The sequence below is a fragment of the Pelodiscus sinensis genome, chromosome 11, assembly GCF_049634645.1.
Source record: "Pelodiscus sinensis isolate JC-2024 chromosome 11, ASM4963464v1, whole genome shotgun sequence".
Taxonomy (NCBI): domain Eukaryota; kingdom Metazoa; phylum Chordata; order Testudines; family Trionychidae; genus Pelodiscus; species Pelodiscus sinensis.
Genome location: NC_134721.1, coordinates 36,185,075 through 36,211,622, shown reverse-complemented (window position 1 = coordinate 36,211,622; position 26,548 = coordinate 36,185,075). Strand labels below are relative to the sequence as shown.

Below are 26,548 nucleotides of genomic sequence, written 5' to 3'. Positions count from 1 at the left end.
CTCCAGCCTCAGCCCCCTGCCTCTCCTCTCCTGCCCCAGGTTCTGTGACCAGTCTGCCTGGCCCAGCTCTCATTCTCTGTGTTCACCCTATTTCCCCCCAGTGCTTTATCTGACCCTTTACCCTACCCCCACCCTTCAGATTCACAGAGAAAGGGAACCTGGAGGTGCTTCTCTTCACCATACAGAGCAAGATGCGTGCCAACAACCAGAAAGTGTATATGCCACGCGAGGGCAAGCTTATCTCTGACATCAACAAGGTGAGGCATCAGGGGGCAGGGCCAGGGTGCTTTCTCCTTGCAGCCAGTGCTGACTCCCCTGCCCCAAAGCAGTGCTAGGGGGCTCTGCTGCTAGAGATGGTCATCTTTTGGATGTGACAGAAAATGTCTCACAGCCAGGCAAGGGATCCCCACATTCCACCACAGAGGTTGCTGCATTTAAGGGCCAGGTGGGGGGATCCCTATAGAAACAGTCCCCACCCCCTACCCTGAAGGCAGGTGTTTCTCAGTGCTGGGTGAGGGATTGCTGGGAGATGGCCACTGGTATTGTCATTAATCATTGGCCCGTGTTAGATGTTGACCCCCCTACTGTAATTAACGCCCCCTCCTGCTGCAGGCCTGGGAGCGGCTGGAGAAGGCGGAACACGAGCGGGAGCTGGCACTGCGCAATGAGCTGATCCGGCAGGAAAAGCTGGAGCAGTTGGCAGCGCGATTTGACCGCAAGGCAGCCATGCGGGAGACGTGGCTGAGTGAGAACCAGCGCCTGGTGTCCCAGGTGAGTCCCAAACCCCTGAGCCATGTGAATAGAGTCCAGAATCCTGACTCTAAGCCCTCCCCCTGCACACTACACGCCATGTCCCTCCAGAGCTAGGGACAGAATCAGGAGTCCTGGCTCCCAGTCCAGTGCTCTCTTTGATGGACCACAGGGTATCGCCAGCTGCAGGCTGGCTTCATGGTCTGTGAGTGGGAGGGGCTGTGCACTGACCCCTCAGCCAGCCCTACCCCAGCATGATGCCTACCCTGTCCCCAGGATAACTTTGGCCTGGACATCTCGGCGGTGGAGGCGGCAGTGAGGAAGCACGAGGCCATTGAGACAGACATTGTGGCCTATAGTGAGCGCGTGCAGGCCGTGAACGCTGTGGCCAGTGAGCTGGAGGCAGAGCGCTACCATGACATCAAGCGCGTGCTGGCCCGCAAGAACAACGTGGTGCGGTTGTGGGACTACCTGCGGGAGCTGGTGGCCTCACGCCGTGAGCGCCTGCTCCTCAACCTGGACCTGCAGAAGATGTTCCAGGACCTGGCCTACCTCATGGACTGGATGGAGGAGATGAAGGTACTGGGGTGGAGGGGCGGTCTGGCTGGGAACAGCTTGCCCCAGCCTGGGCCGCTACCATCTGCTACCACCAGGGGGCCCAGCTGTCTGGGTAGGTGCCTCAGGTGGTGCTGTCTGCCAGCCCCCTTCCCAGGAGCTGTAGCAGAGGGTGGCAGAGTGGCAGGCTGGCCTTCCTCCTGGAAAGGGTAAGGGGTGGAGTCAAAGCTGGGGACACTATCAGCTCAAGCACCCCAGAGGGGCTATGGAAGAGAGGGAGTAGGGCATGTGGGTGCCATGGAGCAGAGGGGAGATCGATGCCCTAGTGCTGGGTCCTGTGCCCACTGCCCCAGTGCAGTCTGCTGCTAGGTCTGTCGCCTGGGTTGTTGCAGAGTGTGGGGGATGCCTGGCTCCATGTGTTGGGTTGGCCCTTCTCTGGCAGGGCCAAGAGGGCATGGGGCTCCCCTTGCAGTCAGCAGCCACCCGTCCTTCCGCAGGGTCGCCTGCAGTCCCAGGACTTCGGTAAGCACCTGCATGGTGTGGATGACCTACTGCAGATCCACGCGCTCGTGGAGGCCGACATCACTGTGCAGGCTGAGCGCATCAAGGCTGTTGGCAGCGCTGCACAGAAGTTTGCCGCCCCTGGGGAAGGTACCTGAGCCATCCTCCCCCCCTCCATTCGCACCCTGCCATGTCCCAGCCTGGACCACATAGCTCCTCCATGTCCCATGCTCTCCACGCCCTGCCCCCAGATCCAGCCCTCAAGAGAGCAGCTCGGAGACCAGTGAGGTGTCAAAGGTGTTGGGAGGGGGTCCACAGCTGCAGGGAATGTGCCATATCGGAAGCTACCCTGCCAACTCCTCACCCCTCTTCTTCTCTGGGGAGGTTCCCTGCCTGGGTGTAAATCCTGCTCTGTGCCTAGCTCTAACTAGCTTGGGCTTTCCTTCCCCCATCATTCCCTGTGGGCCCTGTTTGTCTCCCCACCCTCATGGACACCAGTGCGGTGACCCCAGCCCCCTCTTGCCTCCAGGACCCAAGGATCAGGGGCCTCATGGCTCTCCCTGTGGGGCAGAGGGCAGAGGAAGGAGGCTGTAAGCAGGGATCCCACATTGTTGCCTGATCTATCGATTATGTGGCTGATTTCATTTCCCCCAGTCAGCACTCTGCAATTTGGTAGGTTCTTGTCCCAAAATCAGGCCCGCTATCTCCAGAATTAGGGGCATGGCAGTAGCTGCACTTGTACTCAGGGATCATTTTTGGTAATTGGTAATTGTAGGAGTCTTATTACTGCAGTGATCAGTCCAGTAAATATAACTATCCAAACAAGTAAAGTTAGATAAGACAATGCTGTAAGTATGACTCAGCCCAGCACACATGTATAATTGCTCACTCCATCCTGGGGGAGAGCTCGGAAAGTTGAGTCAGATCCTAGTGTGACTAAGTGCCAATGCAGAAACCAGGTGTTTTATATGCTTATGTATGAATAGCTCCACCCTCTTTCACTATCTTGACTCCTCACCCTCGGAATGTTGAAGTGTCCTTTTCCCATGGGTTACTATACTAATTAGTTCAAACTTATTAGCATACAAGTAAGTTCAATTATGATAGTTACTAGGGATGTGAAAGTGTAGCCGTGTCCACAGTTAATCCATGAGCCTGGGCTCATTGGTTAACCTTCATGATTACATGCAGGCTCCTGGTATGTGCAGGGAGTCGGCTTCAAAGCTGGTTCCCTCCATGCATTGGCTCCCTGGCAGCTGCCTGTCCCTGCCCTACCCGACCCCACTCTGTATCAGAGGGTATGTCTACACTACCCCGCTAGTTCGAACTAGCGGGGTAATGTATGCATACCGAACGTGCAAATGAAGCCCGGCATTTGAATTTCCCGGGCTTCATTTGCATAAGCCGGCCGACGCCATTTTTAAATGCCGGCTTGTTCGAACCCCGTGCCGCGCGGCTACACGCAGCACGGGCTAGATAGTTCCAACTAGCAAGCCATTCCGAACTATCTGTACGTGGAACGAGGCGTACAGATAGTTCGGAATGGCTTGCTAGTTCGAACTATCTAGCCCGTGCTGCGTGTAGCCGCGCGGCACGGGGTTCGAACAAGCCGGCATTTAAAAATGGCGCCGGCCGGCTTATGCAAATGAAGCCCGGGAAATTCAAATGCCGGGCTTCATTTGCACGTTCGGTATGCATACATTACCCCGCTAGTTCGAACTAGCGGGGTAGTGTAGACATACCCAGAGGCAGTAGTGTGGGAGGGCAGGCGAGAGCCAGTATGTGACGGAGCCACCTCCCACCCCCTATGTGTAACCCTATAACCACTGAAATTTTCAGTGGTTACACGTTTACTTAATTAAGCACATTTTAACATCCCTAATAGTTGCCGGTAGTTAGGTATTTATTGATATTTCCCTCCAGAAATACCCTAAAGTGGTGCAAACTACCTTCTGTCAGTTACCAGTCAGCCTATTACCAAATTAGTAAAACAAAATCTTATGCCATCTTGTGACTTTAGGCCCTGTTGATTTACTTTTTAATGCTAACCTAATAGCAGCTACTCCTATGCAGGCTTTTAGGCCTTGTGTCTGTACAACTACCTTAAGCTATTCTGATAGGTTTGTGCCGAGAAGTCTCTTGTGTTTCTGCATTGCTGTTCTTATCCTTTACCTTGAAACCGACCTATGGGCTACAATGTCCACGTCCCTTCACAGGTTACAAGCCGTGCGACCCCCAGCTGGTGCAGGAGAGGGTGAACATGCTAGAGCTGGGCTACCAGGAGCTGGTAGAGCTGGCGGGCAAGCGCCGGGCCAAGCTGGAGGAGTCCCGGCGCCTGTGGAAATTCTTCTGGGACATGGGCGAGGAGGAGGCCTGGATCCGGGAGCAGGAGCAGATCCTGTCATCGGATGATTTCGGCAAGGACCTGACCAGCGTGCTGCGCCTCATCAGTAAGCACAATGCCTTCCGCGATGAGATGAGCGGCCGCTATGGGCCCCTCCAGCACACCACAGCCCAGGGCCACAGCCTGGTGCGTGAGGGGCACTTTGGGGCCCGCGAAGTGGCTGAGCGCATCCGGGAGATTGAGGAGCAGTGGCAACACCTCGAGGCACTGGCAGGTGAGCGGGAGCGGCGCCTGCACGAGGCCTCCAGTCTCTATCAGTTCCAGGCTGATGCAGACGATATGGAGGCCTGGCTCATGGATGCCCTGCGGCTAGTGTCCAGCCCGGAGGTGGGCCATGACGAGTACTCTACTCAGAGCTTGGTCAAGAAGCACAAAGACGTGGAAGAGGAAATCCAGAACCACCGCCCTGTCATCACTGCGCTGCATGAGCAGGCCCAGGGCCTGCCACCTGCCTTTGCCCATGCACCTGAGGTGGCAGGGCGCTTGCCTGCTGTGGAACAGCGCTACCAGGAGTTGGCCACCCTGGCCGAGCACCGCAAGCAGGATCTGCAGGATGCCCTCAATCTCTACAAGATGTTCAGCGAGGCTGATGCCTGCGGCCTGTGGATTGGCGAGAAGGAACAGTGGCTGCATGCCATGGAGATCCCTGAGAAGCTGGAGGACCTAGAAGTTGTACAGCAGAGGTGAGTGGGGGCTGACCAGGCCCACCTGCACCACCCGGCCCAGTCTCATCAGGCCCATACCCAGCTGCCCCTAGCAGCCAGCAAGTAACCACGGTGCTAGTCAGCGAGTAACCACAGTGCTAGTCTCTCCCAACTCTCTATGTGGTGGGACATCCCAGAATACATTGATTTCCCCCTTTGTGCTGCTCTGTTTGTCCTCACTTAGGCACCATGGGAGAGCAGCCTGGCTTTTCCCAACATGCACTGGGGCACATATGCTCAGGCAGCCCTTGTGGCTGTAGCCATGACACCCTTTAAACCGGCATGCCCTGCCTGGCAGCCTCTCACTGAAACCAGGGTGTAGGTGGGAACAGAGCTCCTAATGGCCAGAGCCCCTAGACCATAGCTGATCCCCCTTCCTGCCCCTTGGACATGTGGTGGGAAACCCTAGAATACATTGCTCCTCCATTATTCTCTGGCTGCTGTGTCCATGCTGAGGCCCTATGGGAGAGCAGCCTGGATTTTCCCAGCATGCAGTGAATAGAAGCATGGTTAGTGGCCGCTGGTGCTGTGCTGAGGGGAGCACAAGGTGTTGGCTGTCCAGGCCACGCAGGGACGGAGGGATTGAGCGCATCGTTAGCTGAGCCTGTACCTCTGGGCCTGCAGATTTGAGACATTGGAGCCTGAGATGAATAACCTGGTTTTGCGCATCACGGCCATCAATCAGATTGCTGGGCAGCTGCTGAGCACTGACCACCGCAACAAGGAGAGCATCCAAGCCACACAGGAGCAGCTCAACACCAGGTCTCAGTGGGAGGGCACACGACTCACCACCAGGGGAACGAGGAGAGCAGGGGTTTTGGTGCTGGGGAAAGGGGGGGTCAGGAATGGCAAGTGGCTTAGCACTTGGGGGAGAATGGGGAGGGAAGGGGGCTTGGCACCAGGGGAACAGGGAAGGCAGGTTGCTTAGTGTTGGAGAGGAGGGTTGGGGGTTGGGAGAGCAGGCTGCTTGATGCTGTGGGTGGGGCAAGCAGCTTTGCATTGGAGGGGTTGTGTGAGGTGCTGAGTGACCCATGAGGATGAGGAGGAATCTGTGGGGCTCTGCATCCAACAGCAGGAACTGGGGTTCTGGGGAGGGCTGCCTTCAGCAGTGCCATGGGCTTGGCAGCTCCAGGGTGGTCAGTGGCACAGGCCCCACACCTACCTCTCCATCCCCTTCCCCAGATGGGAGCGGTTCCGCGCCCTGGCTGACCAGAAGAAGGCTGCACTGACCTCAGCTCTGAACATTCAGAACTACTACCTGGAGTGCAATGAGACTAAGTCCTGGATGAGGGAGAAGACCAAGGTGATCGAGTCAACACAGGAGCTGGGCAATGACCTGGCGGGTGTCATGGCACTGCAGAGGAAGCTGACGGGCATGGAACGAGATTTGGAGGCCATCCAGGGCAAGGTGTTGGATTTGCAGGGGGAGGCGGCCACGCTAGCGGCCGAGCATCCAGACCAGGAGGTGCCCATCTTAGACCAGCTTGCAGACATCAAGGCTGTGTGGGCCGAGCTGCGTGAGACTATGCGGCGGCGCGAGGAGTCCCTGGGTGAGGCCAGCAAGCTGCAAGGCTTCCTGCGTGATTTGGACGACTTCCAAGCTTGGCTGTCACGGACACAGACAGCCGTGGCTTCTGAGGACGTGCCAGCCACCCTGGCCGAGGCTGAGCAGCTGCTGAACCAGCATGAAAGTATCCGTAATGAGATTGAGCACTACAAAGAGGACTATCAGAGCATGCGAGCCATGGGCCAGGAGGTGACACAGGGCCAGACCGATGCCCAGTACATGTTTCTGCAGCAGCGCCTGCAGGCCCTGGACACTGGCTGGAAGGAACTGGGCCAGATGTGGGAAAACAGGCACCATCTGCTGTCCCAGGCCTATGGCTTCCAGCTCTTCCTGCGGGACACCAAGCAGGTGGAGGGTGTGCTCAGCAACCAGGTAAGGCTGGGGCAGCTAGTATGCCTGGAGGGAGGCAAGTTTCTGAGACCCATACAGTCCATTATGGCACCCCATTCCCTGGCCCAGATCAGACTAATGGTCCCATCCAGTCCAGTATTCCTTCCTACACACTTAATCAGCTTCCAGCATCCATCCAGCTTGGTATCCTCCACGTTTCCAGTTGCCCCAAACTCCCTCTCCAAATTCCCATCGCTGTATCAGTCCCCCAGATCTCCATTCGCCCAACCCCACTCACCCCATCAGTCTTGGTACCTCTCCATTCCACTGGCCCCTAGTTTCCTCCTTCGGGCTCTCTTTCTCACTCAGGGCAGGGTTTATGACATGATCCATGCCAAGTGCTATGCCTGTGTGTGGCTCGCCCCTGCAGGAGTATGCGCTGTCCCACACTGAGATGCCCAGCACCCTGCAAGGGGCAGAGGCCTCCATTAAGAAACATGAAGATTTCATGACCACCATGGAGACCAATGGGGAGAAGATCAAGGGGCTGATGGATGCTGGGCGGAAGCTAATTGTCGGGGACAGCGTCCATGCAGACAAAATCCAGGAGAAGGTTGACTCCATCGATGGCAGGTGAGAGCCCAGCCCCCAAAGGCTTCTGGGAATCATGTTGTGTCATCATTGTCTGGGTTCTATCCTTGATCTAGGAAGGGAGTGGGATGTAGTGGGTTAGAGTAGGGAGGCCTGGGAGTCAGGACTCCTGCATTCAGTCTCCAGCTCTGGAAAGGGACTCTTGGATTCTATCCCTGGTTCTGATAATACCTGGCTATGTGATTGAGGACAAGTCCCTTCCCACTGGAGTTAAACAGGAAGAATGATACTGAGATTAATGATTGTGATAAGCTGCAGCTCCTATCTTAGCCAGAGCTCCCAACAGGGCAGAGCAGTCTTTGGGATAGACCTCAGGTCATCCTGCTCAGAGAGCACAAGTTACTAGAGCCTAAGGTAGTCAGGAGACCTCACAAACCAAGGCAGTGATGCTACATAGAGAGGGCAGGCCCCACAGAATCATAGAACTAGAAGGAATCTCGAGAGGTCATCAAGTCCAGTCCCCTGCATTCATGGCAGGACCAAGCACCATCTAGACTATCCCTGACAGGTGTTTGTCTAACCTGCTCTTAAGTATCTTCAATGATGGAGATTCCACAATCTCCCTAGGTAATTTATTCCAGTGCTTAGCCTCCCTGGGTATGTCTACACTAGTCCCCTAGTTCAAACTAGGGAGGCTAATGTAGGCATTCGAAGTTGCAAATCAAGCACGGGATTTAAATATCCCGCACTTGATTTGCTTCTTCCCGGCTGGTCGCCATTTTTTGAAATTTACAAGTCCGGACTAACTGCCCACGTCTACACGCGACAGGGACTCGGTATTTCGAATTAAAGCCCTAAATCGAAGTACCTGTTAACCCTCATTCCAGGAGGAATAACATGTAGTTCGATTTAGGGCTTTATTTCAAAATACCGGGTCCCTGCTGCATGTAGACATGGGCAGTTAGTCCAGACTTGTACATTTCAAAAAATGGCAACCGGCCGGGAAGATGCAAATCAAGTGCGGGATATTTAAATCCCGGGCTTGATTTGCAATTTCGAATGCCTACAGTAGCCTCCCTAGTTCGAACTAAGGGGCTAGTGTAGACATACCCCCGATAGGAAATTTTTCCTAATGTCCAGCCTAAACCTCCCTCACTGCAATTTAAGCCCATTGCTTCTTGTTCTATCATCAGAGGTTAATGAGAATGATTTTTCTCTCTCCTCCTTTTAGATACTTGGAAGCAGTTATCATGTCCCCTCTCAGTCTTCTCTTTTCCAGACTAAACAATTCCAGTTCTTTTAGTCTTACTTCATAGGTCATGTTTTCTAGATCTTTAATCATTTTTGTTGCTCTTCTCTGGACCTTCTCCAATTTGTCCACATCTTTCCTGAAATGTGGTGCCTAGGTGGAGTATTTTGCATTTGTACTTGTTGAATTTCATCTTATTTACCTCAGACTCTTTCTCCAGTTTGTCCAGATCATTTTGAATTTCCGTCCTATCCTCCAAAGCACTTGTAATCCTTCCCAGCTTGGTGCTGTCCACAAACTTTACAAGTGTGCTCTCTATGTCACTGAAGAAGAAAATGAAGACATGTTCCATGAGCCTCTGCTTTCCCTTCCCAGGCACAAGCGGAATCGGGATGCAGCCAATGAGCTGCTGAGGCGGCTGCGGGATAACCGGGAGTTGCAGCACTTTCTGCAGGATTGCCAGGAGGTGAGTGGGGAGAGAATGTGGGGGAGGGGGGCTGCGGGACAAGGGGACCAGGGGTCAAGGGATCCTCACTCTTCTCTGCCTCCCCATAAGCTCACCCTGTGGATCAATGAGAAGATGTTGACAGCCCAAGACATGTCGTATGACGAGGCCCGCAACCTGCACACCAAGTGGCAGAAGCACCAGGCCTTCACAGCCGAGCTGGCTTCCAACAAGGACTGGCTGGACAAGATTGAGAAGGTGGGGGGAAGTATAGCAAACTGGCGACCTCGCCCAGGCTTTCTAGGACCTCTTCCATGGCTGCACACAAACACTATGGTCCTGCCCCCCTCCATGGACTTGTCACCATAACCTGGCCCTAAGACCGTGACCCTGCCCCCACAGTCTCACACTTTGCTATGGACCCTCTCTCCCAAGGAACCCCGCGCACCTCCCCCTTATGTTCCCAGAGTCGCTGGGTTGTCAGCAGGGCCCCCAGCACTTGTCCTACCAGTTGGGTTGTCTGTGCATGACTGAATGGGCAGGCCCAGCCAAAGAGTGTGCGGGGCCCAAGGCAGCATGCTGAGCCATGTGGCTCCTGGCTGGGTGGGCAGCTTGGGGCCCTGAATGCACAGAGCTGCAGGGCCCTGAATGCGCGGGTCCCAAGGTGACCACCTCGCTTGCCTTGCCCAAAGGCTGGGCCTGTGAGTGGGGGAGCTGGGCCACTGACTTCATGCTAAGCCCCCTGCTGGGATAGGGCTGACCTGGCCCCTGCAGCAGTGAGATGAATGGGGCAGGTCCTGCCTCTCAGAGCCGTTGTCTCAGGATCCTGCAGACTCGGGTGTGACCGTGATCATGACTCCAGGAGGCAGGGCACAGGACTTTTCGCAATTTGGCCTTCCTCTGAGCCTGGCCAGGCCAGGCCTTCTGGGGCCCAAAGACCCTGCAGCACATGCAGGGCCTTGTTCTCCTAACCAGTGCTCTGGGTCCCTGACAGGAGGGGCAGCAGCTAATGGTGGAGAAGCCGGAGCTGGAACCAGTGGTGAAGGAGAAGCTGGGCAGCCTCCACCGGCTATGGGACGAGCTGGAGTCCACCACCAAAACGAAGGCCCAGTGCCTCTTCGATGCCAACCGGGCTGAGCTCTTCACCCAGAGCTGCTCCGCCCTGGACGTCTGGCTGGCCGGACTGCAGGCCCAGCTTCAGTCTGACGATTATGGCAAGGACCTGACCAGCGTCAACATTCTGCTGAAAAAGCAACAGGTCTGGGCTAGAGGGTGCGGTAGAGGGGAGGCCTGGGCCAGAGGGCAGGTTCTTGGGGTGAGGGATGATTGGGTGCCAAGATGACCTGAACTTCAAGGTCCCAGAGGACCATGAGATATGGGCAGATCCTGGCCCTCTAACCCTCTCAATCCCAGAGCCTGTTCTCCTGTTTTCAAGGGCCAAAACATTGGAGAACCCTAGATTGGTCTCATCCCTAACCCACCCCATGCACCATGGATCCTTCTCTTTGCTCAGAAATGGGACAGATTGCCTGCAGGATCCCCAAGGAGAGGGGGGCCTGTGGCTGCATTGTATCAATGGGGGGAAGGGTCAGACTCCCTGCTCCCGTTGGGAGCTCTCTGCTGGGGTCCTCAAGGCTGTAACACTGCTCCCTGCTCCTCAGATGCTGGAGAACCAGATGGATGTGCGGGAGAAGGAGGTGGAGGCCATCCAGTCACAGGCTCTGGCCCTGAGCCAAGAGGACACCAACACGGCTGAGGTAGAAGGCAAGTTCCGGGCGGTGGAGGAGAAGTTCCTGGACCTGCGGGGCCCCCTGAAAGAGCGCTGCTACAAGCTGCTGGCCTCCAAGGAGGAGCACCAGTTCAACCGCGACCTGGAGGACGAGATTGTGAGTCCCAGGCAGTGCAAGGGTGGGGGCAGTGTTCCCTGTAAGCTGTGTGCTTGGGCGGCTGCTCAGGAGAGATTCCAATGCCACCCAGCTGATTGGAAGAGCACCCACAGCTGGGTTTTGTTTCTGCTGGGGGGTGCATATTCACACCTGCCTCGGGGCATGAAAGGTATTCTGTACATGGATGGCAAAGACTGGAGGGAACATTGGTTTGGGGCTTCGCTGCCATGGGGGGAGAGGATGGGAAATGGATTCCCGAGAGGGGAGATGGGAATGAGATCCGGCTCCTCAGACAACTGTCTCTTACGCCATGGGCCTCTACATAGAATGACAGGAGTGCAGAGCCCCACTGCTGCCCCCAGCACTCCCCCATGCCAGGTAGGGGGCATCTAGGATGGGTTTCTCCTACAGGCCACAATGTCCCCTGGACAGTCAGTATTGGGGCTGAATGACGAGTCCCTAGCAGGGGCTAGCACTGAGCCATGAGTCTCTAATGGGGCAGATCTAAATCTCAGTTATGGAGCCACACTGCCTCTCCACGTAAACGTGATAGATCTTTGGGCTTGCTGTGCTGCACTGCTCCGCACTCCCCTCCAGACCCGGAGACATAGACCAGCCTCCTATTCCAGCCCACGAGATCCTGTAAAACCGCCACTTCCTCCCTTCACCCCAGGCTAGGGGAAACACAGAAGTTGTGACTCCCAGCCCCTCTGGTTCAATCCACTACAGCCCACACCCCCAGAGCTGCAGGGAACCCAGGAGTCCTGACTCGCACCCATTAGGCCTTGCACCTCTCCCAGAGCTGAAGGAGAACTCAGGAATCTTGACTCCCAGTGCTGTTGAACACTGGCTAAGTGGGAGTCTCCACCCCATCCAGGGACCAGTCCCTTAGACCTAACAGCCTGCTACCCCTACTAGGGATGTAATAGTGTAGTCGATTAACCAATAAGCAAAAGCTTCTAGGTTAATGCTATAGACTACTCGCATTTCCCTCCCCCACCAGTACATTTTTTAGCAGACTGGCCTGTAGCCTGGCTCGCCCTGGGTCCAGGACCTACTCCTACTGTGACTCTGCATTTAAAGTGTATTAGGATCCAGGTGGGCAGGCAGTCTGGCTTAGTTCTGGCTTGTGCCGGGTCCCAGAGCTCAATCCCCCTAACCCCCACTCTGGACAGAGGCAGCAGTGCAGGGCAACAGGCAGCTGGTCCATGAGGGGAGATGGTTTTTAATTTGGCTTCCCTAGTGGACCATCTCCCGCCTGATACAGAGGCAGCAGCAAGTGGCAGGGGGCTCCTTGGGAGTAGGGCCAGAGCACCATGGCTGCCAGCCCCACCCCGGGGACTATACAATAGTCGAGTAACCAATACGAATTCATGAAGTTAATTGACTATTCAGTTAACCGATATTTAACATCCCTGACCCCTGCTGGTGACTCCCTTTAGCTTCAGCAGTGAGGCTCTGTGCAGCATGTTTTGGGGTCTCACCCAGACTCGTGACAAGTGGATGGGGGGGGCGGGAGGTCAGGCTGGGTTTGCGGGGTGGAATTTTGCATGGGAGTGGATTTTTTTTTTTTTTTTTTAGAACTGGGAAATTCCATTAACCCGCCATCCTGATATTCAGACAGTAGTGTTGCAGGAAAGGGATAACTGAGTGGTTTGAGCATTGGCCTGCTAAACCCGGCATTGTGAGCTTAGTCCTTGAGGGGGCCATTTAGGGATCTGGGGCAAATCTGTCAGCAATGGTACTTTGTCCTGCCATGAGGGTGGGGACTGGACTCAATGACTTCTCAAGGTCCCTTCCAGCTCCACGAGATGGTATATCTCCATATATTATATTTATTAGGGGCTGCCAGGATTGAGTCTGCTTGTGCAGAGACCCCCAGGAAGCCCCTGTCCCATACCTCATTCCCCCCCTCTGCAACCTCCATGCGTACCCCACCCTGTGCAGCCTCCCTATGCATCCCTCACCCTCTGCATTCCCTGTGCAGCCTCCATGCACCCCCACCCTGTGCATCCCACACAGTACCCCCTGTGCAGCCCCTCATGCATCTCCCACACTCTGCAGCTCTCCCTGCATCCCCATTGTGTGCCCTGCTGTGCAACCCCCCCATGCAGTTGCCCATTGTGTCCCTCATGTGCCCCTGACCCTGCTCTTCACTGTGCTTTCAGCTGTGGGTGAGGGAGCGGATGCCCATGGCTGTCTCGACTGATCATGGCAAGGACCTGCCTACCGTCCAACTGCTGATAAAGAAGAACCAGGTGTGGTGCTGGGGGTGGGGGGTGAAGTCTGCTCACCCAACTTAGTGCAGAGAGGCTTCCTACCTCATGTGGGGCATAAAAGACAGGGTAGAGGGTGGGAGCAGGGGGAATCTGAAAAGAGGAGCAGGTGGGGAAAGGGTTGGTGGAAGATAGGGATGAGGGAGGTGAATTAGGGGAGGGGCAGAGAAGTGGGGAGCCCTGGGGGTGGCTGTACCATAACCTCCCCCTTCCTCTCTGCTCCCAGATTCTACTGAAGGAGCTTCCCAGTGGCAGAGGTTGGAGCAGAGGGCCTGGGGGTGGGGAAGCCCCGGAGCGGGATTCAGGTTAGGGATAGGGGTGAGGGTGATAACCACATGCTGACCCCACTTGCCCATGCTCCTGCCCCAGACCCTGCAGAAGGAGATCCAGGGCCATGAGCCACGCGTGGAGGAGCTGCTGGAGCGGAGGGCAGGGCTAGCGCACTGTGGGCCTGTGGAGCGGGTGGAAGAGCTGCGGGAAGCCTGGCGGGAGCTGGGGCACCAGGCGGAGCTGCGGCACCAGCGCCTGGAGCGGGCACATGCTGCCCAGCAGTTCTACTTTGATGTGGCCGAAGCGGAGGCCTGGATGGGCGAGCAGGAGCTGCACATGATGTCCCAAGAGAAGGCCAAGGTCTGGGAGAAAGGGAGTGGAGCGCCCCAACCATGGGAACCAGGTGTACCTCCACCCTCTGGGTGCTCCTGCTCCAGAAGTGCTGTGCACAATGTCCCACAAGCAGGCAGAGATGGGGGCGGGGCAGAGAGCCCAACCTACCCCACCTCCTCTGCCTCTGGAAGCCCCCTTACACCTCAGTCTCCATGGGAGCCAGGCCCCTCCTACTTGTTGGGTGCAACTTCCAACCACAGGAGCTGCTCATGGTGTCTTAGGCCAGGGGTGGGGAACCATTTTTGGGTTGGGAACCACTGACCCACAGAAAAATTTGTTGAGGGCTGCACACAACTGGGGTCCCCCCGTCTTAGAGAAGGCTGAGGTGTCTGGGGTCATGGATCAAAGCCCATCTCACGCTTGGATGACTTGCACCCACTCTGACCCTCCCAGCTTGTGAGAGCTGTGGGCCTATGAGAGCTGAGTGGCCCTCAGCCTGCCCACCAGACCAGGGGCGGTGGGCAGCCCTGCCCCACCCACTCCCTTTGCAGCGTCTCCCCCCTTTGCCCTGCTTCATGGCACCTGCACCCTTGCCCCTGTGTGCCTGCGTCACAATATCTGCATCTTTCATCCCTCTCTGATGCCTGGTGTCCGGCACCCACAGGATGAGCTGATTGCCCAGGCCATGGTGAAGAAGCACCTGGTGTTGGAGCAGGCGCTGGACGACTATGCCCAGACCATCCACCAGCTCTCCAACCAGAGCCGCGACATGGTGGCCAGCGAGCACCCAGAGAGGTGAGCCAACCTCACTCCCCCTCGTTCCAGGGTGTACAGAGCCCAGGTCTCATGGTCCTGTCCTGTTGGGGGGCAGCGAGTGCACAGCCTCCTATGGGTTGCTAGGATCCCATCCCTCCCCCCTGCTTAGTCTGAGTCTGGCTGGATGCTGCTTTTACCTGCATCACAGCCGACGGCCTGACGCTCTGGTGCATGGACAGAGGGGCCCAGGGAAGATCAGACCAGGAACCTTCAGTCCCTCTGGCTTGGGATAGAGGTGGAGACTCCCGTAGCCACATACCCCTTCCTCATTTGATGTGGCCCGCCTCAAGTCTGGCACAGCCCCATCGAGTGTGGCGTGGCCCACCCCAGCATGGCCCCCACATCATGGGACCTCTTGGGCAGTGCATTAGCCCCAGGGCTTTCCCAGTTCCTGGGCCCCTGCTGCCACTTCCAGTGAGCAAGGGACTGGCCCTCCCTGTGGCTCAAGTGGCTCTTCCCCCCACAGTGAGCGGCTCACCCTACGCCAGGGCCAGGTAGACAAGCTGTACGCCAGCCTAAAGGACCTGGCGGAGGAGCGGCGGGGCAAGCTGCAGGAGCACCAGCGCCTCTGCCAGCTCAAGCGTGATGTGGATGACCTGGAGCAGTGGATCTCGGAGCGCGAGGTGGTGGCTGCCTCCCACGAGCTGGGGCAGGACTACGAGCATGTCACTGTGAGTGTCCAGTGCCCAGCAGGGGGAGCTGGGCCATGTCAGTCTGAACTGGGATAGACTGGTCCACGCTGAGCTATCCTGGTCTGTACTGGTTGATCCTGGTCAGTCTGGATTCAGACTGGTTCGTCCTGAGCCAACCCACTCTCGGCTGGTGTCAGCGCCCTGCTGGCTACCCATGGTGGAGTAGTCTCTGTGCGATGTGGGGCTGTGACCATGTCTCTCGGGCAGCACTAGCCGCGGAAATCCTACATGAAGCCCATGTGCCTGAGGCCCCTCCCATCCCTCAAGCCCATTCCTTCTCCTGCCTGTCCCTTCCAGGCCCCTCTCCCAGTCTCCCCAGACCTGGGTCCCATCACTGCCTGTGGCCCTCCCTGACCCTTCTCTCTCCCCAGATGCTGCGAGACAAGTTCCGGGAGTTCTCCCGTGATACCAGTAACATCGGGCAGGAGCGTGTGGATGCTGTGAACCTGCTAGCAGATGAGCTGATCTCGTCAGGGCACTCGGAGAACGCCACCATTGCCGAGTGGAAGGACGGACTCAACGATGCCTGGGCCGACCTGCTGGAGCTCATCGACACCCGCAGCCAGATGCTGGCGGCTTCCTACGAGCTGCACCGCTTCTATCATGATGCCCGCGAAACGCTGGCCCAGGTGCAGCACAAACAGAAGCAACTGCCCGACGAGGTGGGGCGTGACCTGAACACAGCGGAGGCCATGCAGCGCATGCACACAGCCTACGAGCATGACATCCAGGCGCTCAGTGCCCAGGTACTGCCAACGGCAGGCTGGGATTGGACAGGCTTGGGGGATGCGGAAAGAGGGCAGGGTCTGCGGCAGCGGGAGAAGAGTGGGGTCATTGTCTGGAATAGGGGGAGCGGAACAGGATGGAATGGGGGGAGGGTATGGGGTAGGATCTAGTGTGGGGAAGGGGAGCAGGGAAGAATGGAAGGAGGATCTGGGGGTCTGGGACAGGCAGAGGGAAGCAAAGTGCGATGAGAGTACCAGGTGTGGGGGAGGGGAAGAGAGCAGTGTGTGATGGGAAGGGGTTGTGGGGTAGGATCTGGGGTAGCGGGGAGGGGAGCAGGATAGGATGGGAATAGGATCTGCAGGTTCTGGGGCAGGTGGAGGGGGGCAGGGTAGGCTGGAGGGACAAGGTATGGGTATGTCTACACTACCCCGCTAGTTCGAACTAGCGGGGTAATGTAGGCATACCACACTTGCAAATGAAGCCCGGGATTTGAATTTCCCGGGCTTCATTTGCATAAGCGGGGAGCCGCCATTTTTAAAACCCCGCTGGTTCGAACCCCGTGCAGCGCGGCTACACGGGGCTCGAACTAGGTAGGTTCCACGAGGTGTACCGGTAGTTCGGAATAGGAAGCCTAGTCCGAACTACCTAGTTCGAGCCCCGTGTAGCCGCGCTGCACGGGGTTCGAACCAGCGGGGTTTTAAAAATGGCGGCTCCCCGCTTATGCAAATGAAGCCCGGGAAATTCAAATCCCGGGCTTCATTTGCAAGTGTGGTATGCCTACATTACCCTCCTAGTTCGAACTAGCGGGCTAGTGTAGACATACCTTATGGGGCAGGATGCAGGGGAGGGGACGGCATGGGGTACAGAAAAGGGGGCAGAGCAGGGTGGAGTGTGGTGCCGTGTCAGGGATTCCCTGCTCTGCACATGGGAGTGGGGGTGGGATGCCCTTCTGACCCCCCTCCCCTGGCCCCCACAGGTGAAACAGGTGCAGGAGGACGCAACGCGACTGCAGAAGGCCTACGCGGGTGAGAAGGCCGACGACATCCGGCGGCATGAGCAGGCTGTGAGTGAAGCCTGGACCGAGCTGCTGAACAGCAGCCAAGGCCGCCGGCAGCTGCTGCTTGATACTGTGGACAAATTCCGCTTCTTCAAGATGGTACGAGACCTGATGCTGTGGATGGACGGGGTGCACCTGCAGATCGATGCCCAGGAGAAGCCCAGGTGAGTGGGGCAGCCCCGGGCCATGGACTAGGATAGCCCAGCCTGGTGTGGCCCAAAGTCAATATAGCGCAGCTCAGCCTCAGAGACTGGTGTGGCCCAGCAGGGACCAGTCTAGCTCAGTCCAGACTGACATGGCCCAGCCCAGACTTAGCCAGGCCTCTACTCCAGCCAACATGGCACGGCTGGGAGAGAACAGCATGGACCAGTGCACACAGGTCTGGGGGCTCGAGGGAGTGAGGAGCTGTTTGCCCCCTCAGCCCCACTGCAGGGTCCCTCCTTCTCTTCCTGCCTCAGGGACGTGTCCTCGGCCGACCTGGTCATCAAGAACCACCAGGGGATCAAGGCTGAGGTGGAGGCCCGGACGGACAGCTTCAATGCCTGCATAGCCATGGGCACCGCTCTGCTGGACAAGGGCCACTATGCCTCTGACAAGGTGAGACCTCCCAGGCACCACCTCCCAGTACCTCTGCCACCCCTGCTCTCCCCCTTGGCACGGTCCCCAGGTGTTGTGTGCACTAGATGTCGTGGGTCTCTTCTAGTTCATACCGATACCACTATGCTGGGACCCAGATAGGGATCCCCTCCAATCTGTTCCCAAGTGACCCCCCAAAACACCCCTCTCCTGCATGGGATTTACATTCCCTATCATACTCCAGTCCTTTCCCCATCATGTGACTGGGCCCTAGCTCCTAGTAGTGGGACCATGTGACTCTCACAAGTTTGGGGGTTCCTCTGCGGAGAAGTGGGGTGGGGATGCTCAAGGCCTTCCTATTTCCTGAGCCAGTCCCTCTGCTCAGATTTCAGAGAAGCTGACCCAGCTGCAGGAGCGACGCAAGGAGATTGGAGCGCGGTGGCAGGAGAAGATGGACTGGCTGCAGATTGGTTAGTGAGGAGAAGAGGCAGGGAAGGGAGGACATTCTGTGTATGAGGAGGGAAAGAGGCAGCAGCACAGTTATGTGGCTGAAGATGTGGTAGGGTGCAGAGGGGAAGTCAGGACTCTTGGGTTCTGTCCCCAGCACCATGAGGGGATGGGTTTAGTGGGTTGTTGGGGGCTGGGAACACTCCAGCACTGCCCCATCCATCTGGACTGTCCCCCTGCAGTTATGGAGGTGCTGATGTTCGGGCGTGATGCCAGCATGGCTGAGGCCTGGCTGTCCAGCCAGGAGCCCATTGTGCGCTCAGCCGAGCTGGGCAGTAATGTGGACGAAGTGGAGAATCTCATCAAGAGGCATGAAGGCTTCCAGAAGTTAGCTGCTGCCTGGGAGGAGCGGTTCCTGGCACTGGAAAAGCTCACCACGGTGAGAGCCCAGCCTGCCCCCCACACATGGCCCCCTCCTTCTGTGCCTGAGGGTGGTGGCTGGGGAGGCTGGTGTGCCCACTCACACATCTTTTCAGGGCCCCCAAGGGCAGACTGAGGCTCTTGGCTGTGTCTTGGTGGGACACTGCCAGCCCACACAGCTCCTGGGCTCTGCCCTAGCCCTGGCCTGGGGTGGGGATGTCTCCATGGGCCAGTGCTGGGTTTGCCACAGAGGCCACCAACTGGAACTAAGGCCTGACACCCATTCAGCGTGCTGAAGGGAGCCTCCTGCCCTGGAGCAGGTCTGATCTGAGTGCTGCCCCTTGGGTCTGTCTACCAGACTAATGAAAGCTGCAGTCTCAATTCTGGAGCAGCTAGATGTTGATCCCAGCTCATATGGCTCAGAACTGGAAGCCCAGGACCCTCTTGTGTTGTGAGCAACTCTGCCACTGTGGCCTGTCACTTGCTGAGTGGGCCAGATCTGGAATACCAGGTTGGAGTGCCTCAGCAGGTTCCCACCACTGCCCCTGGGCACCCACCTTGATATGGATCAGAACCAGATCCCTGGCCTGGCCGCTTTGGGTTGGTGTCCTATGGAGCTGCTGCTCCCCACCCCCGAGCCCTGCACTGTGCCACATGGAGGCATGCCCCAGGCCTGAGTGCCTAGGTGGGAGCTTGTCAGGAGAGGCTGGGCTTTTCCACTTCTGTGTGCCCATCTCCCCGCAGCTGGAGGAAAAGGAGCAGCTGCGACGTGAAGAGGAGAGGAGAAAGAGGCGGCCCCCGACACCACCCGAACCAGAGCCTGAGGTTATGGTGCAGCCAGTGCTGCTCCCTGACAGCCAGCAGAGGCTAGGACTGAGCAGCGCTGATGGGTGAGAGCTATGTAGGGGGCGGGCGTGGAGAGGTGGACAACATGGGGAGTGCTGCATGGCGGAGAATGGAGAGGGGGCTTGGCATTGGGGAGGAGGGTGGCAGAGGGAGCACAGGCTGGTGGTGGTGGGGGAAGTCCCAGTAGTGGGGGGTATCGCCTGGAAGCAAGGCTCGTGGGGCCCTTCTCATGGCTCTCCACCAGCCCCTAACAGGGATGTTAGCGTGTAAGTGAAGAGTCATGTAACTGCATGAAATCTTAGTGGTTACACGACTATTCGATAGTCCCCAAGGGGAGCAGGGCTGGCAACAAGTGCGCTCCATGCCCCACTCTCTGGGAGCCCCCTGCCACCTCATGCTGCTGCCTCTCTACCAGAGGCAGCAGTGCAGGGTGGTAGGCGGGAGATGGTCTGTGAGGAGAGCCAGTTTAAAAACTGTTTTCCTATGCAAACTTGTGCTGCTTCCTCTGCTAGAGCCAGCTCCCCCCAGCACTGGCTCCTGTCTGTGCCCTTCCCCTCCCGCCCTGCTGCTTCTGTAGGAAGCAGCAAGCGGGGAGCAGGCGCCTCCATGGAAATGGCATATGCAGGAAGGTTGCTTGAAAGTTGCTGCCTCTGAAGAGAGATTAAAAAGACTTGGACTTTTCAGCTTATAAAAGAGGAGACTAAGTGGGGATAGGATAGAGATCTATAAAATCATGACTGGTATGGAAAAAGTGAATAAGGAAAAGTAATTTTATCCCACAAAAAGGGTATGTCTACACTAGCTCGTTAGTTTGAACTAGGTAGGCAAATGAAGGCAACTGGAGTTGCAAATGAAGCCCGGGATTTAAATATCCTGGGCTTCATTTGCATGTTCCCGGGCGCCGCCATTTTTAAATCCCCCTTAGTCCGAACTCCGTGCCCGCGGCTACACGCGGCACGCAGTAGGTAGTTCGGATTAGAGATCCTAATTCGAATTACTGTTACTCCTCATTCCATGAGGAGTAACGGTAGTTTGAATTAGGATCTCTAATTCGAACTACCTACTCCATGTCGCGTGTAGCCGCGGGCACGGAGTTCAGACTAAGGGGGATTTAAAAATGGCGGAGCCCGGGAACATGCAAATGAAGCCCGGGATATTTAAATCCCGGGCTTCATTTGCAACTCCAGTTGCCCTCATTTGCCTACCTAGCTTGAACTAACAAGCTAGTGTAGACATACCCTAAAAGAACTAAGGGTCACCAAATGAAATGAATAGGCAGCAGGTTTAAAACAAACAAAAGGAAGTTTTTCTTTACTCAGCGCACAGTCAACCTGTGGAACTCCTTGCCAGATGATGCAGTGAAGGCTAGAACTTTAACAGAGTTCAAAAAAGAGCTAGATAGATTCATGGAGATTAGGTCCATCAATGGCTATTAGCCAGGATGGGTAGGAATGGTGTCCCTAGCCTCTGTTTCTCTGGAGGTGGGGTGACAGGAGAGAGATCACGTGAGGATTACCTGTTATGATCCCTCCCTCTGTGGAATATGATATAGGCCACTGTTGGCAGACAGGATACTGGGGTAGATGGACCTTTGATCTAAGCCAGTATGGCCATTCTTATGTTCTATCAGAGGCAGCAGCGCCGGGGGTGGGGAAGGTGTAGCCGATGCTCGTTGAAAACTGGTTTTTAAGCCCCCTCCTCACGGGGACCCACTCCCACTCCTCCTACCTTGCTGCCTCTGATACAGAGGCAGCAAGGGTGGGGGAATGCGTGTAGTCAACAAGATTAACCAATAATTCCAGGCTTATCCGTTAATTGTGTAGTCATCTACATGTCGGTATCCCTAGCCCCTAATGCTTTCCCTTGTGCCCCCCACAGGACTTCCACTCTGCAGAGCCATCCCCCAGAGCTGCCTGCTGTGAATGGGATCTACCCTGACTCTGAGTCCCCCCAGGTAATGCAGCTCCTTCAGATACAGTGTCCCAGCCAGGGCTGTCTTGGGGCTAGAGGCTAGCAGGGCTCACAGAGCGTAGCTGGGCCAGGGTGCCCCATTCTGGAACAGCAAGTGTGTGGAGGGAAATACCTGCTACCTCCAGCGCCATCCATTCCATGTTACAGCCTGGACTCCTGGGTTCAGCTGTGAGAGGAGAGTGGTTTAGCTGGGGTGGTGGAGCAGAGCCTGGAGAGGCAGCCAGGAATTGTGCTCCCTGTCACAGACCGATTCTGTCCCTCCAGATGTCTGAGGTGGCGGAGGTGACAAGTGGAACCCAGCCGGATATGCTGGCCAAGCAGGAGCACAGCCCGGCCCCCTCGCCCAAGGCCCGCACCAAGTTGCCAGCACTCACCCCTGAGCCTGCCCACTCAGCCACGCTGCCACTTCGGTCACCAGACCCCACTGCCCAGGAGCAAATGGAGGGGGCACTGTATCGCAAGCAGGAGATGGAGGCACAGGGCAAGAAAGCAGCCAACAGGTGAGAGAAGCCCTGCCCCTGCCTGCACTGGGGAAGTCTGAAGACAACCTGCCACTGTGGTGGTCAGGGCCTTGGAAGTTGAGCTCTGAGGCTGTATCATGTTGTTCAGGGCCCTGGATGGTGTCACTGATGGCTACGTACTCCAGCCCTCCTGCCTGCACTGGCGTTCTGTCCTACCCCTGGCTCCCTTGTGGTGACGGCTCTGTGCTCTGCCATTTCCCCCTGGTTGTTGTGACAACTCTGCTTCCTCCCAAGGTCCTGGCAGAACGTTTACTGTGTCCTGCGCAAAGGCAGCCTGGGCTTCTACAAAGACGCTAAGAATGCCAGCCATGGATTCCCCTACCATGGCGAGGTGCCCGTCAGCCTGCAGGGGGCGCAGTGCAACGTGGCACTGGACTATAAGAAACGCAAGCATGTCTTCAAGCTGGGGTAGGAGCAGCCTCTGTGGCAGGCACACGGGGGTGAGGGGAGAGGGAGGGTCTGCAGCCCACGGGTGCAGGGGAGAAGGGAACGCAGTGGTGCGGTTGGTGTCCGTGTGAGCAGGAGGGGACCTGGTGGAGGGGAAAGGCTGGAGGGAACAGGGCACAAGGTAGGGTTTGGCTCAGCTATATGGGGAGGTGACATAACGTGTTATTTTTCTCCCTGCAGGCTGAGCGATGGCAAAGAGTATTTATTCCAGGCCAAGGACGAGGTGAGTCCCTTATGCACCAGGGCGCTGCATGCCCTGTCCACAGGAGGGCACCCCTGCACAACAGCCTCTCAGCTCCTTGTGGCCCCTCCTAGCGGTCCTAAGTTTATGTGTGTTTGCTTGCCTGTCACCGCCCACTGCGGGATCCAAGTCTGCCATGCTGTAATGTGGGGGACACCTGGAGGGAGCAGAGAGGGCTAGCCTCTCCTCCATGTACTTGGAGCCAGTAGCCAAATACCTGAGTTATGGGAAGCCTTTCTGCCATGCTCACAATCGGTCTGCCTTGCTCTATTCCAGCCTTAGAGCTTCCCCACATATCCCCGGCCTTTCCCATTCCGAGTCCTACACTTCCTGTGCTCCACCATCTCCCAGTCCCTTTGCCTCGTCAGCCCTGAATCCTGGGCCCCACCCCAGAGCTCTGCCCAGCTATTCCCTCCCCGATACACTTTGTCTGTGCCTCAAAGTCCCACACCTCTGCCTTGCCCTCATGGTGCCCTGCCTCCTTCCAGAGCCAGTGCCCTGCCCTCTCTGTGCTCCAGTTCCCTGTGCCAACCCATGACCAACAGTTTCTTCTCTTTCCCCCAGGCTGAGATGAGCACCTGGATGCGGATAATCAATGCCTCAGTGGCCTGTGCCCCAACACCCCAGCAGGACATGGAGGACCCACCCTCTCTCACCGGCAAGGGCATGACGCGGGCCATGAGCATGCCACCTGTGTCCCCCAACAGTGGCCTCGAGGGTCCCGTGGCCCTGCGCAGCAAGGACGGCAAGGAGAAGGACCGAGAAAAGAGATTCAGCTTCTTCAAGAAGAAGCAATAGAGGCCTGGGGGCTCGCTCCTGGAGGGGCTGCCGGAGGAGCACTGCCCACCTATTTAATCCATGGGACCGATGGAAGGACATGGGATGGGACTGGACAAGGGGCTCTGCACAGGGCAGGGGTGGGGGTGGGACAGGGCAGACTCTGGGCTCCTGATGGATGGGGCAGGGATTGGGACTCTGGGTCTTGGGTGGGGATGCTGCAGTCTAGATCAGTACTAATGTTGTTGTACTAATGTGACAGTTTGACCAGCCCCCACCCAAGTCTCTGGGGCAATCCCTGCTGACTCCTCCAACCACTGGGGGATGCTGGAGCTGCTGGAGTGCATCAGCCATGAAGCCAGGCTGGGAAAACTGGCCTATGACCTGCACCTGTGCAGGGGAGGAGCAGCACTGTGGATGCTGGGTATTGGGGGAAGGGTATTTAGGTTACCAGGACATAGGCATCATGAGGGAGGAGCATTTGGGCTGATGCACAAGTGGGGGCATGTTTGACTTGCTTTTCTCCCTCTTGCCTCTGATTCATCAACCTTCTCTCTTTGCTGCCCCTCATTTCCTGGAGCTGCCCTCGTGTGGGGTGGTATATTCCTTACCCCTTTCCTACAGCTGCACTGTTAGCAGACCCTGTGGCTGGGTTCCTGGTGCATCCATACCCCAGTGATGACCCCATCTCTCTGCCTCCTGCTTTGCAGATAGTTCCACCCCCACAGGGAAGCTGCAACTTAGCTGGACAGGATGGGGATAGGCTCAGGTTCCCAAGGCATGGGAATATTTTGCTTGCATTAAGAATTTCCTGCCTGAGGCAGGCAGTTCTCTCACTGCCCTTCTCACACTGAGGGCTTTGTTGCGCAAGGTAGGCACGGGATTCCCAGAATCTCTGAGCTCCCCTAGACAATGGACGTCAGAGTGGGGGGACTCAGTGCTTCTGGCAATCCAGACCTAAGCACTGGATAAATTAGGAAGCATGGGCCCTGATCCTTATGGAAAGTCTAGAAGGCTGGGTTCCTGGTGTGTCTGGAAATCTCCCTGCTATCTGAGGCCTTTGAATTCAGACAAGGCTTGTCTCTCCAAGCAATGCTCCCACTCGACTAGCAGAAAAACTAGGTGAGATCTTCCAGCCAGGGGTACACATGGACAAGGGAGAGCCCAAGCTGGATGCTTAGAATTGTTTCTTCTGGCCTGTTAAACAGTTGGGCTAAAAATCCACCCTCTGATCAGCGAGTGCCTCTTCAACTGTCATGACCCCACTGGGTCTCCAGCTATCCATAGGCATTCTTGGGGGGGGGGGGGGGAACTGGAGAGAATGAGTCCCTCCTTCCCACCAGTACCCAATCTGGTCTCTTTTTCCACCCACCTCTCCTAAGCCCTGGCTGGTTTCCTTTGCCTTTATCTCCCAGTCTGGCCTGGAAATGATTTGTGCCTTCCTGCTAGGAGTGATTGCTCTCTGCCTCCCCTGGTCTTCCCTATCTAAGGAGAAACCCTCCCTCTGCTAGGGTAGGGCGCCGTGGCTCCTTCACCCCTATGACTGTGAAATGAGCCAAGTCTCCTCCCTCTTCTGGGGACCTAGGGGACAGGCAGTTTGGAGCTCGAGGGGTGGGCAGGATTGCAGAACTGGATGATGGCAGGCCTGCTTCCTTTAGCGGGAGGCCTGGAAACAAGAAGTTGCTGCTGCATTTGGAACTGTGATTTCCTGCCACTTCGCTCTTTGCACCCCCTGGCTGGGACATCCCTTGAGCGCGTCCTGGTGATCTTTCTGTGCTTGTGGGAAACATAATTCATGTGTTTGCAGTGGCACCTGTTCAAATTTTTGACAGAAACTCTGAAATAAAGAGTCTATGTAGAGACCAAGACTTTGTTTCCCAGCAGGAATGGGGACTAGAGCATGTCTACTCCTGTAACTTTTTGGGGGGTTGCTGGGCATGGCAGGTGCAGTTAATGCCAGGAGTATCACACATGCAGCCACATGGTGTCAGGACAGTGCCAGTGCAACTGGCTCCCAGGACTGTTGCAACACAAGTAACTGATGACAATAATAACAGAGGAGTCTTTTGCCATCTGGAGTGTGCCTAGCTTCCAACCACTGAGTCATATATGGCCACCACTGGCCATTCACAAGTAGGCTTGGCAGGTGGGTGTTGTTTGTTTTTTAAAAATATTTTTGGAGATAATATCAATGTTTATTTTAAACGTTTTTTTTCTGATTTTATCAGTTTAAATATTCGCAGTTGTGGGAGATGATTGAGGGTCAGACATGGAAGTTGGTCAATTATTTAATGGCAACAAAGGAGATGCAGAATGCTTTATAACCCTTCACACATCTTGTTGGCGTGGCATGTGGAAGGGCACCAGTACTTATTCTTCCACCTGCTCCCATGGCACCTTTCTGACTGTGCCAGGGGTATTAGGATGGAAAATTTGACGGCAGCTTGGGGGGACACACCAAAGGCACCTCTGCCAATAAAACTGATCCCTCCAGACTGCTCTGTGGCTGGCTGGGGGCATCCCATGGGAAGGGAGGGAGGTGGGGTGAGGTGTGTGCCCCCCCCCCCAACCCCGGAGCTGTGGATCAGGGGAAGGGAGAGGAAGCAGCAGGTACGAATCTCTCTAAGGTCCAGCTCAATGCACTTCTGCACCCCTCCATCCAGACCCAAAATGGAACAATCTTCTATTCATTGCTTCCCGCATGGAGAGGCACAAAGGAACGATCCATTATTTGTGCTCCCTCTATAAAAAGCTGCATTGGAATAATCCACCCTCCGCCTTGGACAGGCACAAAGAAGCAATCCACTCGCACTGCTCCCTCGTGGAGAGGTATAAGGGAACGACCAGTCCACTGTCACTGCTCCCCCTTTTTCTCCTCCCCATGGAGACCCGCAATGGACCATTCATTATTACCGCTGCCCACCATGCTGAGCCACAATAGGACACAGTTCCCATCCCTTCACGCAGAAGAGCGTCACGTTCCGCCCCTTGCATGTGTAGACGCATACGAGAACAATGGTATCACTTGTCCCCCTTCCGTAAGATAATAATGGTGCCATCCACATCTCCAGCAGTATGATTGGCTGAGACGAAGTGGAGGGAAGGGGTCGCCCTTGGAAAGCTCGGTTGCGATTGGTGAGTCTCCCGCCC

General features: G+C 56.4%; 1 protein-coding gene across 5 annotated transcripts in view; it reads left to right on the top strand.

The window, feature by feature from the left end:
* SPTBN2 (spectrin beta, non-erythrocytic 2) overlaps positions 1 to 25,260 on the top strand; it is a 67,755-nt gene extending 42,495 nt beyond the window's left edge. For all 5 annotated transcript variants that reach the window (XM_075939249.1, XM_006131606.3, XM_075939250.1 and 2 more), the window contains 27 exons: positions 140 to 257; positions 613 to 771; positions 1,027 to 1,329; positions 1,803 to 1,956; positions 4,023 to 4,893; positions 5,539 to 5,676; positions 6,097 to 6,853; positions 7,242 to 7,444; positions 9,027 to 9,117; positions 9,208 to 9,354; positions 10,091 to 10,354; positions 10,758 to 10,982; positions 13,151 to 13,240; positions 13,628 to 13,888; positions 14,526 to 14,656; positions 15,144 to 15,348; positions 15,741 to 16,115; positions 17,072 to 17,316; positions 17,611 to 17,749; positions 18,114 to 18,198; positions 18,418 to 18,614; positions 19,340 to 19,485; positions 21,320 to 21,395; positions 21,677 to 21,912; positions 22,168 to 22,341; positions 22,561 to 22,603; positions 23,186 to 25,260. In XM_075939249.1, coding sequence (XP_075795364.1) covers positions 140 to 257; positions 613 to 771; positions 1,027 to 1,329; positions 1,803 to 1,956; positions 4,023 to 4,893; positions 5,539 to 5,676; positions 6,097 to 6,853; positions 7,242 to 7,444; positions 9,027 to 9,117; positions 9,208 to 9,354; positions 10,091 to 10,354; positions 10,758 to 10,982; positions 13,151 to 13,240; positions 13,628 to 13,888; positions 14,526 to 14,656; positions 15,144 to 15,348; positions 15,741 to 16,115; positions 17,072 to 17,316; positions 17,611 to 17,749; positions 18,114 to 18,198; positions 18,418 to 18,614; positions 19,340 to 19,485; positions 21,320 to 21,395; positions 21,677 to 21,912; positions 22,168 to 22,341; positions 22,561 to 22,603; positions 23,186 to 23,419 — 6,067 coding nt within the window. In that variant the 3' untranslated portion in view covers positions 23,420 to 25,260. The remainder of the gene's footprint in view (positions 1 to 139; positions 258 to 612; positions 772 to 1,026; positions 1,330 to 1,802; positions 1,957 to 4,022; positions 4,894 to 5,538; positions 5,677 to 6,096; positions 6,854 to 7,241; positions 7,445 to 9,026; positions 9,118 to 9,207; positions 9,355 to 10,090; positions 10,355 to 10,757; positions 10,983 to 13,150; positions 13,241 to 13,627; positions 13,889 to 14,525; positions 14,657 to 15,143; positions 15,349 to 15,740; positions 16,116 to 17,071; positions 17,317 to 17,610; positions 17,750 to 18,113; positions 18,199 to 18,417; positions 18,615 to 19,339; positions 19,486 to 21,319; positions 21,396 to 21,676; positions 21,913 to 22,167; positions 22,342 to 22,560; positions 22,604 to 23,185) is intronic.
* Positions 25,261 to 26,548: the final 1,288 nt, after the last annotated feature.